At 40.9% G+C, this 12,826-nt stretch overlaps 1 protein-coding gene across 7 annotated transcripts in view; it reads right to left on the bottom strand.

Moving 5' to 3' along the window:
* The window catches only part of gria4a (glutamate receptor, ionotropic, AMPA 4a), a 251,711-nt gene that overhangs the window by 5,360 nt on the left and 233,525 nt on the right, over positions 1–12,826 (bottom strand). For 2 of the 7 annotated variants that reach the window (XM_071496138.1, XM_071496132.1), the window contains 3 exons: positions 9,771–10,018; positions 5,993–6,107; positions 1,861–1,998 (listed from right to left, as the gene is read on the bottom strand). In XM_071496138.1, the coding sequence (XP_071352239.1) occupies positions 1,861–1,998; positions 5,993–6,107; positions 9,771–10,018 (501 nt within the window). Of the gene's footprint in view, positions 1–1,750; positions 1,999–3,773; positions 6,108–9,770; positions 10,019–12,826 lie in introns of those variants that run through there. The other 5 variants (XM_071496134.1, XM_071496135.1, XM_071496136.1 and 2 more) reach the window with 5 other exon arrangements.

Consider the following 12,826-nt stretch of genomic DNA (forward strand, 5'->3'; position numbering starts at 1 on the left):
TAGTCATTAAATATGACCTTATAATGCCTCTGAATGGTTTGCTCAGCAGATCATCAAAATTAACTCCGATGTTTCCTTTTACTTCAGTTAATTGCTTCAGTTCATTTTATATCAATAAACATGAGTCATATTTTTACAACAACATCAGTAAGTAGCCATTCTATATGAAGTGTTTGATTCATCAATTATTTCTCTGCATTAACACTAAATAACTGGGCTGTTTTGAAGTGGTCGGGCCTGAGATAACTCAAAATGCCTGTTTGGAGCATCAACAGCAGGGGTGCACAACTCCACCAAATGAATGACATGTTAAAGGTACAGTATATATATAGAAACCATTCCCGACTACTACCCACCAGACCTGAGAAATGTCAGTTAGGGAAATGAACTAACTCTAACTAAGAAGGTTTTTGTACCTTTATTGTTATGGTTTGTTAATTAAATTTACATACATAGTGAATACTTCTAGTCCTGGTCTGACCAATTTATATGAAATAAAAAAAATCTAGTAATTGCAGATCTATCAGATATTCTATAAAAAATCACCACCACTATTTTAATTAGCTGCTGTAATTATCTACAGTCAGAACTGGAAGTGAAGAGTAGAAAATATTTTCCCCATAAGGGAATGACTAATAATCAGTAGCATTTTAGAAAGTAGGCCTAACCATTTGTACATGGTGAAGAGATTCAGAACTTTAAAAACGCACTACCACTCAATCAACTGATGGCTGCAAGTTGACTTATACAGTATCTAGGGAAAAGATTTAAAGCAATCAAAAACTGCTGCTGCTCGGGCAATAACTTCACAGAACACAGAAACTTGGCTCAATCTGTCAAAAGCCTAGTTTCACCCTAAATTGGTTTTAATTGGCTTAACAGGCACCAAATATGCATTTATCGATTTATTATCCACCTCACAAATGACTTCACACATACGATTTTCTGACACTGTGAGGAATTGATAACATATGAATTTTAGCTATTAGTATGGAACTTCTATAATGTATGCTGATTATTAGCCCTGATATATCAGGAAGTTCCTTTCATTCCAATATAATTTTGTTGGTGTCAATACAAACTACACCAAAGCGCAGTATACACTATATGTACAGTTTTTAAACTTCAAGGGGCAATTTGTAAATATCTGAGCCGCTGTACGTGGTTTCTTGCAGGGAGTGGGTGGTGGTGATAGATGCTTAGCTAGAGCTTCAGCTATCGTTGTCTTGAAGCTCTATACAGTACATAAGAAAGTATCTAGTACAATAGTAGGCCCTGATGCTGGAGTTGTACATCCCTGCTTCATCAATATTTTGCCAAACTATTAGCTGAAATTACAATGCAGGTGCCTAGTCAAGTCATTGGCAAAGAGCATCACCATCATCATCATCACCTGCAGCCAAAGACGATGGAACCAAATCTTTAGTTGCATAAATGTAACCTCATTCTAGTGAGGTGCTAAATAATGAAAAAAAAATAATCAAAACAAAACTCAAAACAAATTTGAACCCAAAAATGTAAGAAAATATTAGGCCAATAAATAAACAAAGCAGGCGAAATAAGCTTTCACAGAGCATAAAAAGCTACATTGGTTCCACAATGCTTGACCACATCCTCACCACATGAAGAACAACACGGTTGCGTGGGGCTGCTGCAACAGCCTCTACATCGACAATACAATAATCTACAGCACCACCACCATGATCAACACCACCATTACCCCACCTATATGGGAGCCTCTAAATCCTACCCCTATATCTTGACCCCCTCGGAGCCGTACACGTTGTACCCCTCCCTATAAGTGGCTAGATTCTGGGTGCTGGGGGAGGGGCTGGGGCAGTGGGGGGGGCTAAGGTCCACCTTCATGCGCTTGGCTTCGGCCCGTGACTTGTAGCAGAACTCGACCAGGGCCACCAGCATGGCTAGGCCAAGGCCGCCCACAAGGATGTAGAAGACCCCAGCCACGTTGGACAGGCTCAGAGCCTGGGACGACTTGTCCTGGAGAGAGGGAGCCAGAGTGGGGGAGGAAGGGAGGGAGGAGTCGAGGCCAAGTGTTGGCGTGAGTTGATGGACGGTTGTTGAGGAAGATGAAGGAAAGTGGTGGGTTAGTTAAGGTAGGTGCATGAAAAAGAAGATTATGAGGGATAGGGAGGAGAGGTGGAGTGAAAATATGAAACGAAGGAGAAAAGGAGAATTATCGAGAGAAGAATGGTAGAGGATGAAATAAATGATGGATAGAGAATATGGAGAAAGCATGACAAGAAAGGAGGGGGGATGTCATAGTGGAGTGGTGAGAGCACAGACAAAGAGGCGGGAAAAAGCAGATAGAGAAAATAGGGTACAACAGATTAGACACAAAGACAAATTCCAATATTATATTTTACTGCAGTACTACTTTATGGTATTATTATGAATTATCACATTATTACACTCTGCTTCTACAGCTACAACAACAGCTACTACATACATATACTACATATCTGTGACAGTCAGTACAACTACAGCACACTCTACATTTCTACTGCAACACAATCATATAAAACAGCTTGATTCAACATCTACTCATCTACTCAAGTTAGCCAAAAAGAGTGTAAATCACTTGAATAAATGACAGAGCAGGCTTTAATCTGAGCGGTGATGACATTTCACAGTAGTTTTTATGACATTTAAAAGCTCCAGTAGCCTGTTCTAAACATCTAGAGCAACTCCCATGGTAAATTTTCCAACAACTTCTTTTCTACTCTGAAAAATAACTGTGATGAATGTTTTTCAGTGCCAAGATATGCAGTATAAATTAGCTGTAACACTAGCAATGCTATTATAAAATACGGTAAAGCTTTATTTCACAGGTCTGTCATTTCCAAATAATTTCAAGGGAGAATAAGAACAATGTAATTTGGTCCTAATTACAGGGAAGATGGAGGCAGTTATTTATAATTCAGCTATTGCTAAATTTTAATGGAGCTGTTGATTTCCAGAGAAAGGATATGCGCCATTAAACCCAAGTACTTATTAATTCATTATTCATTTGTTATTGAAAACTTGAATCTCAATATTTGTAAAATCGCATGGTCACCTGTTGACAAAAGTCACATTTTTAATTGTTCAGCTGCCCTGATGTGCACTGTGGATATACTACTAATTAATTTATAATGTAGTGTACAAACTGAACATTTAACCTATAATTAGTACCAAATAATAGAGTTCTTCCAGAAAAAAAACATGCACCTGTAAAATAAAGCATTACCAAGTGTTACTTCAAGTTATGGATATAAATAAGTAGCCTAGATTAAATTTCAAACATGAAGGCAAAAGTCAGTGTTTGCAAACAAATTATTACTGCTGAAGATAAAGAAACAGTGATATTATCATCTGGTGGATGTCTTTCAGGCTACCAAAAATGGACTAGTGTATGAGGTCAAAACAAAAACATGAGTGAAAATTGGCTGATGATAATCACAATTTACACTAAAGTTCTAATGCTGACTGTAATGAAGATGGGATTGCCACAGATTGCTACAGAAACTGAACAAGAATCTGAGTTTAATCTGATGCAGATTTAGATAAATGTGGTCCACCATCAAAATAGACATAGGAAAGAATTTGGAGTAAATCACTGAATGGATAGTCTAGTCTACTTTGGAGCACATTCAAGGTGTGTTTCAGGCTAATTGAAAAGGTGTTTAAAAATTCTAGCTCTAAGACAGTAGTTGCAGTAATCTGGAGCGTATTCAGGATGAGAGTTTCAGGCTAGCGTTCTGTGGGCCGCAGCAGCGTGAGACTGACCTTACTTCCAGAGTCCTTGGGTCCACACTCTCCCTTGTCATACCACCATTTGTTTTTCAGTTTGTCTAAGACGCCTGCTTCGCTCAGTTTCAAAACTGCAAGGTTTACCGGGGTTCTTCGCGTGTAAAAATAACATAAATAACATCATAGATCATGTTATTTTATGTTATTAGGGTATTTCACATTTGCATTGCACAGCTCAGTCACATAGAAACTTTTTGTTTAGAATCAAGTGACCTAGCATGGATCCCACTGAGTACATGTGTGTATGCTCGTTGAGGAGGGGCTGGGGGGAGCGAGGAGCTAAAGCGAGCTACAGACATATGAGTGGGACCCACCTTTGTCACTTCAGGTAACACATCCATACTGCCCCGGCTGATCCTACACTGAAGCAGAGGTAAGTACTGTTAAGCCAGGACTATTTGCATCAGGCCAGCACTGTGCAACAGCTGGGAGAGTGAGCTGCACTCAGACAGGTCTGAACCTGTAGCTGAGGATTTCATAAACTCTACAACTTGTTACAGGAAGGATCTGTTCTTGTTGCGCTGATGTCCCATGTCTTTTCCTCATTACATCTCTTCACTCTAACTTAATGAATGAAAACACTGCAAGGTAATTTTGGCTATGCTAGCAGCGTAGCTTGATTAACGGTAATGTTGGTTTGTTGGTCAGCCCACCACTGGGTCCAAACTGAAATGTGTCAACAAATACCGGGCTGAAATTTTATACATTCAAGACTCCCAGACAATGTATCCTAGTGACTTTGGTGATCCTCTGACTTTTCCTGTAGTGGCACCGTGAGATATTTGTGGTTTTTAGTGAAATGCCTCAACAACTATTTGAGATTTTGTGCAAAACTTCATGTATCCCTTAGCACGAATCGTTCAGTTGTACCCTGACTTTTCCTATGGTACCTTAACTGGTCACAATTCTCAACTTTCTGTTTACTGCTAATTAGCATATGTTAGCATGCTAAACTGTGATGGAGTAAATGGTAAATATAACCTGCAGAACATCAGCGTGTTAGCATTGTCACTGTGAGCATGTTAGCTTGCTATCAGCCTCATACAACTGTTATCGTTGTTGTAGACTTGTTTACATTTTTGAAGAAGCTGGATGGACTGACAAATGGTTTCACATCTCAATTTAGGGATTTGCTGGGTACATCTGTCTAAACTTTTACTGTTATTACATGAAATACATGGTAGACAGGATTTGAGCAAGTAGGAATCAAATGCCTTTGCCTAAAACAAAACACAATGCAGGAAACTGAACTGAAAGAAAAACTACCCCGAACAGAATTGTTGAAATTCTACAAACAAACAGGAGAAGTAGGAAACTTTATCCAGTAATTGCATTCTGCTTCTATCAATTATTCATCCTCGCCTCTGCCTCCAGTCAACATGAGACTAAAAGAATCCGAGAGATAGTTATAGGTTCACTCGGGTCTCAATTTCCCATTACGTGTCTCATGACCTGTTTCGTCTGCTGTGTACTTGAGCAACAGTGGAGTGATGAGGTTCATTGTCACATCTTTCTGTCGTTCTTCTCTCTCCTCTCCCCAGAGCTGCCACTAGGGGGCGAATATTCCTGTCTTGGCAGTAACTGCTCTCTTTTCTTTTTCCATGTGTCCATCACTGAACTCTCCTCCCATGAACACACTCTGTCCTTCCAGAGGGGCGTTACCAGATCTTTGCCAAACACATTTGAAAATAGCCACTCACCCACGAAGGAGACATATTTCCCTGCATGATTTAGAATTTTTTTTCTGATGATTCAATATAAAATGACATATTAATCTTTTAAAAAAGCACTTTGGTTCTCTTTTGTGTCTCTTAAAGACCGCTGACTGATTTCTTTTAAAATGTCATGTCAAATTTTTGGAAGTTTTTCTTTACAAGGACATAATATTCACATTCTCTGCATCTCAACAAGCGAAGTGTTGTACCTTTGTCATTGAGTCTGGACCTTTTTATGAAAGTCCACACACCACTGACCACAGATGCAACACTGTGCCTATTTTTGAAGCCGCGAGGTGTCTCAGGAGATTTTAGGGTGTCACTTTTGCCCTCCCTGTTTGCTGCTTGACTCTTTCCTAGGGCAGATGCATGCGATACCCTCCCGGGACGGGGACTGTCGCAGGCTGCTCAGCCGGTGAGCAGCCCCCGTCCCCCAGTGGTGGGGTGGGCAGACAGAGAGGGCTAACCTTGGAATCCCCTCCCCCGCTGCCACATTCTCCTTTGTCATACCACCACTTGTTTTTCAATTTGTCCAACAGGCCCTGCTCGTTGAGCTTTAGCACGGCCAGGTTGACCGCGTTTCTTTAAGTAAAAAAGGAGGGACAGATAAGATAGTTTGGTCAGAGCAGAGGATGGAGGGACAGACAGACAAGATGGACGTGGGGACCACAGCCAGGAGGAAGAAGGGGAGGGAAATGAGGAGGAGAGGGAGCAGAGGGAGGAAAAATCAGATGGGTTGAAGCAACAAAGGAAGGTTAGTGGGGAAGAATGCACCCCAGACAACGCTCTCTCTTACTCTTTCTCTTTGACTTTCTTTCTACCTTAGAGACATTTTTTCCCCCCATTTATTTCACGTCTCACATTTTCTGTTTTTATAAAGATACTTATTGTTATTTTGTGGTATTTGTTTTATGCATCCCTTCTCTGTCGCTGTCACTCCTTTACTGGCTGCACTAACAGAGGATGCTCCACAGTGAGTGTCAGATTGCTGGTATAAATTGTGTTAACCAGGTCTCTGCAGCCTGCTGATGGTGCTTTTGCCCCCTTCTGCTGTCTGTATGCGTGTGTGAGTGTGTGTTTGGTCGTGTGGCTCCAGTATCCTACAGCCCTCCTGCTCACACCCCTGAAGGGATTGACCTCGAAACAAAATTCAGGGACACAGGGCTAAACATTGGGCATTCATGCTGCTTCTGCACATGTATTCATCTAAGCTCTTTATTTCTGGCACGTTCATAAAGAGAGCAGCTGCAACTCTTTATGTTGGAATATTATCAAAATCAACTTGCTGATATTTTTAACCCAGTAGAAATAGGTAAATCAGTTGTGTTTAGTATTCGAAAGCAGTTATGATCACTGCCTTGGAATGCACTTGAAAACATGGATTTTCAAAACAGGTTTAACAGTAGTTGCATTGTGGAAAGCCTCGACACTTGCAAGCTTCACTCCTAGAGAGTCAGCTTCTCAACAAAAGGAAGCCACCTTTTGTCAGTTTTGTCAGCTCAGTCAGATTTGTGAAGAACATACTGTACCTTGTGAATGCTGTGCCATTTAGAAACAAAGTCGCGACTGTCAGATGTTAGTGCTTCTCATTGGCACTTCAGTACATCACCCAGAAGACATCAAAGAATCCATGCTTTCAACTGTGTCATCATGTCATCAATAACTTCAACAGAGAAGTAGAGATGACAAAATGGATCACAAATCTTTAGAAATTTTCTTTTGGTTCTGTCTTGACATGAAGTGTAACCCATGTTTTCCTGGGAGGTAATATGCACTCAATCTACACTGCTAGGTTAAGTTTAAACAATGCCCCTTTTCAGACAGACAGACAATCCAACAGTTGAATGAGATGTAGAGAAGCAAAACTGGAACAGCAATCGGCGATACCCTGTTCCTGCAAGTGTCTCTCGATTGCCTAAATGTGTGGTCTGTTCTCTTAGTACAATGTCAACAAGAGTGTCTACAAAACATGGCTGCAGGAGCTGAATGATTTTATCATTTTTTTCCCCACATGTCCTTCATAAATTTATTTTGTCCTCCCTCTCTTTTTTTTTTTGTTTTTGTTTACCACTACCCGTAAAACACTTTCTTTTCATTACTCCCTTCTGCTAACACCCTGAGCACTGTTTCGTTTGTAAGAGATGCTCTAATCAGCCTAATCTCTAAAAAGGGCCACTGCGGTCGTGACCTGCTTGTTTGTTAGTCTGCCCCCTTGTCTGTAGACCTGCCTATCTGGAAGTCCCATCACATCTCAAAAAAGTAGAGTAAAACACTCTCCCCACTCGACAAATACTGCACTTTTCAATTGAGTGTTTGCGTGTAGATTCACATTTTACCAATGCTAAATTAAAAGGCATAAAATCCCCTATTTAGCTCTCTGGGTAAAGATAATCAAGAGATTCAGAGGGAGACAGCGTTCTCTGGGGTGATCTAAGCTACAGGCCATGACTAATCTCTTCAACATAAGAGGTATGGATGAAAACAGTTCAAACATATCTGTGAGTCATGAACAGTCACATATCAACGATCATATCAAAAGTAGCTATACTCCAGAAAGCATACATTCCTAATGTTCATTTTAATCATCAGGGTATTCATTCTCCTCATCATCATCATTAAGTTAAATTAGCGTTGTGATTGGTGCACCGAGAGGAGAGGCAGGCACACCTGACGTGCACACTCCCAGCCACATGCGTGCACCAGGTAGATTGGGTTTCCGCTGATTGAGAGAAGCCAGAGACAACCGTGGATAGTCCCAGGAATGTGTTTGGGGGGGGGGGGCTTTAAAAGGGACCTATCCACCCGCTGTCTGTCACTTTTCCCCCATAAACGGAAAAACCTATTTTCTTTTTTGTAAAAAACAGGGATAAACTACAGTGACTGGGGTTTTGAGGGACTTGTTTGCAACACACTCAGGGGAAAGTTATAGGGACAGGATGTGAGGCTGATGTGCTGTTTGCGTTTTGCCTTTTGTAAGGCAAATCTGAAATGCTGACAGAGAGAGATGGAGGGAGAGAAGAGAGCGAGTGGTCTGGCTTTACTGAATTTAGTCAATTATTTTCCCACAGCAGGCACTTGTCACATTTGACTATACGATACTGCTGTCACAGTCACCAGAAAAATGAATTATTTGCATTGATAGCAGTGAAATCTACCGGGACTGTTGCTTTGGGCTCTCGTTAACAAGCCAGATAAACAATTGTCTGCTGAGGGAAAATTAAAACAGAAGGACCTACTTTAGTACCTATTCACTCACTTTCTCATTTGTTCCCTCCATTTTATACTGTCTTTATTAAGACACACACAAAATAAACAGTTTGATTTGGGTTTTAATTGGCATTGTTCAATTACCATCCAATTTAACTGGTTTAAAAATTTAAGTAACATTTTCCTTTTTCATTTGTCACTCAGTATTTCTGATGTGGGATCCTGTATTGTGATTACTTTCTTGTCCCCCCATTGGCCAAGCCCCTCTGCTTCCCATCTCTCATTTTTTGTTTCCTGCTCATCTATAAATTCCCCCTTGTGGCCCTGGATGTAGTGGCAGCAGTCTGAAGTTCTGCCCCTCCTTACGGTCATATATTAAGTTAATAAATCTCTCCTATAATAGTCATTATCATCATCATCATCATCATTATCACCATCATGACTACCATTTCTGAGGATGAAAGGAACAACGGGACGAGACAACAGACAAATGGGCAGAGTTACCTGTAAGGTGGCCCTGTGGAGAAACAGAGTGATTGAAGGAGCAACAGGGAAGAGTGGATGGATATGAGTGTGAAGGGATGGACAAATGACAGTGACGCAGACAGAAATGGAGCTAACAGGCCCTAAATTAGCAGAGAGATGTGAGGAAAAAAACACAAGAAAGAAAAAAAAAGCCAGAAAGTGAAAGATAAAGGAATTAAAAAGGGAAGAAAAGTATGATGAAACATAATCTACATAGTCAACACACTTGTCTATGTATGTCGCTGCTGCTGGGTGAAAACCTATTTAATCATAAATACATAAATTGCACAGGTGCCATATTTTGTATGACCTATCCTTGTGATTACGAGCACAAAAAAAAAATCAAATGTGTCTAAATTCTTAATTTTTTGTGGGTGAGATGTTTTCACCTGACAGCAGTGACAGGTTAATCTAGGTGTGGTATAAAAGGCACAGCAGGGTAGGTGGAATATCGCAGCAATAGTACAGTATCAGCTTTGTTACTGTTTCCTATTGTTACACTATTCCACCCACCTTAACTGTGAGCCTTTCGGTGTAGCAATGCCATATCCTTTGGAGTCCAGGTTTCCCCCGACTTTCATGGTGTCACAAGGCTTGCGCTGCTCCGTGTATTCGTTCATAGTAGACTCCAGGAGGAAGGCGTACTTCCCCTTGGACTTGCGGACCCTCGCCACGCCCTCCGCTGTGGTCTTGGTAAAGACAGTCGGCTCAGCAGATTTCATATATGACCACATCTTCTCGTATACAGCTATTTTGGACCTCTGGGATGGTGGAGGGTGAAGAGGACAGAGCAGAGGCTAATTAGTAATGGATGGGCATCATTATGCTGACATACAAGGCTAGATCCTCTCCTGGAGGATAGTTTTTGTGGTCAAGTGAGGAGAAGATAAGATTATTTCACTTGGGGATAAAAGATAACAGGTTGAGAGAAAGATAGCCATGTCCCTCCTAAATAGCCTAAATCTTTGATAGGTGCAGATATGGTAGAATTGTATGGATGGCTAAAGTCTTACAAAGCAAAGAACACAGTGTGAGTTTGAAGACTTCTGAACCTTTTGAACACGATTCAGGTGATTTGACAAAAACTGACAATGTATAAACTCACTCAAGATATTTCAGTTTTTTTTGCACTTTCTTTTTTATTCCTTTAAGAATAAAGTTGGTGATAGTCTATATTCACACTTTTAACAAATTCAATGGAAAGAGCAAAACAACAATGAATTAATCATACTTCTAATATATCATAATAGTCAAGTATTGCCTGTGTAGCCCATTAACTTTTTCCTCTGTGACATGGACATTCATTTTTGTCAAAAAACTATTAAAAACACATCAGTGAGCCTAGATTGTTGTGTCCCTTCATTACCATGGAGAGAGCTCCTGTGGTCTATTTTGAGTCAGTCCCACATACTGGACGCTGTCCTGCTGCTGTAAACACTCAGCAGCAAAATGTGGATGAATCCACTGCTGAAAATAGTCCCTAGCAAATGAAGTATTCGCTCCTGACTGAATAAAGTTTGCTAAAAACTGCAGTGCCCAGCTATTTTGGTACAGTACTTAGCCCTTAATAAAACTATATGTACTGTATGTGACCTATTTTAAAAGATTTGTGTCTTCAATAGGAATGATTGAGCGTGGGGCTGAGACATGGTTGGGAAATTTGAAAGTCTTTAGAAACAAACTAACACATTCTTGGCTTTTCAGCCGATTTGCTGACCCTAAGAAAAATACACAACACCAGCAGCTTTATCTTTAAAGACTATTGTGTTACTGTGTTAATGCACCCATACTGTGTGTCTATTTCTGGATGGCCATTCACACCTTGCTGCGGTGCCCAAAGCAGCTTCTCTAACCACAGATTTGATTATTCAAATCAACATACCATTCTTACTGAGACAAATTGTAAAAATCTGAGATATAAATATGAGAACTGAAGAGATGAAAACAACGCGCACTACTCAGTATGTTGACACCATGACACTCAGTGCTGTTTATTGATTAGTATTTTTTCCATGCCTCTTCAATAGAAACAACAATACAGTACTGAGTTTCAACTGCATTTCATTTATCACTCTAGTTTCTTATGATGTAGAGCAAACTGCTGGGGCTTTTGACTCTTACAGTCCTTGAATAAAATTACACCGCTGATGAAGAGCTGTGTCTTCCATCTTCCATTCTGATCCTCCGGCATATAATGACATTTATAACCACATTTAAAATGTAACACTATGGCTCCCCTGACAAGTCAGGCATCAATCTTTCTTCAAATGAGCTTATGACTGGAATAGTGGCATACTGATCTGATTGTGCAGTTAAGAATATGGTCATCTGGTCCAACTGAAGAGCTTTTCAGAGGATCTGTCTGGTATGATGCATTAGATTATACTGTGTACATACAGCAGATGTGCATGTACGCAAGTGTCCGTGTGTGTATGTGTGGTTCTGTGTACAGGTTTACATGTGTGTAAATGATGTGATTCTGTGTATGTGTGTGGACAGTGTGTACTCAAGAGTGAAAATAACAAGTGGAGGAGTCAAATTGTCATCCTAAACAAGCGTCCTGTTTCTTTCTTTCCCCCTCTCTTCTGGTGATAAAGTGTTATTCTGTCGCTCTGCAAGCGACAAGCCATGGCCTTAGCCACTGAAAACAGCGCCCGGGGACGATGTGTACGTGTGTGCATGCACATGTGAGTGTGTTGCTAGTGCGTGACGGACACCTATCCCATAAAAATGTCACTGACATCCATAAGGACCAGCAGGCCCCTCGTCTCTCATTCTACCCTTTCTCTCCTTCTCTCTGTCTCCATTTAGTATCCAGTTCATCACCTTCTTTACACCTCCAGTACTAATAGCATTCTCATTCCTCAAGTTTAATCCATCCATCCATACAATTTCCTTAATTTTTCACAACCAACTGTATGTCTGTCTGGCCGCAGCAAAATATGTGCACGCTTGTGTGTGTGTATGTGTGTTGCTTGTCTGCACTGCATGTATCTACCCGTGTGTGTGTGTGTGTGTGTTGAAGAGACGGCGATGTTGATGGCCGTGCACATATAAAGCAGCATCTGGCCTTGGAGGGATGGATGTGTCACAGTACAGTGTGACTCTTTCCAGATTCTTTAACAATGAGTGAGGCTGTGAAGGAGGAAAGAGACGCTGCAAGTCACCTTCAGGCATCCGCACTACGAAGAAACACTTTTAAATATACATCAGCACGCAAATGTGCTCATGTGAGCTGAACGCACTCACGTTACACATATGTAAACACTCATACTGTGCATACATGGCTGAATATGCATACATGCATGCTGCTTACATACACACACATGCTCACACAAACACACACAGATAATTAATGGTGGTGGCGAATCCCCCTCAGCTGTGGGAGAGTAAATTGCTTTTTCACCCTCCACAGATTTCAGCTCGCTCGTTATGTTGATGATGCCAGAGCCGCTCACAGGAGCACAAACTGTCTGCTACACCCCCCCCCAACATCCCCAGATACACTCTAGTGTGCGTGTCTTTACAAAGTGTAAATTGGAATATATACAGTATATGTGTGTATATAT

Source organism: Trachinotus anak, unplaced genomic scaffold, assembly GCF_046630095.1.
Source record: "Trachinotus anak isolate AG129_WGS33_773 ecotype Australia unplaced genomic scaffold, CSIRO_AGI_Tana_v1 ptg000014l, whole genome shotgun sequence".
Classification (NCBI taxonomy): domain Eukaryota; kingdom Metazoa; phylum Chordata; class Actinopteri; order Carangiformes; family Carangidae; genus Trachinotus; species Trachinotus anak.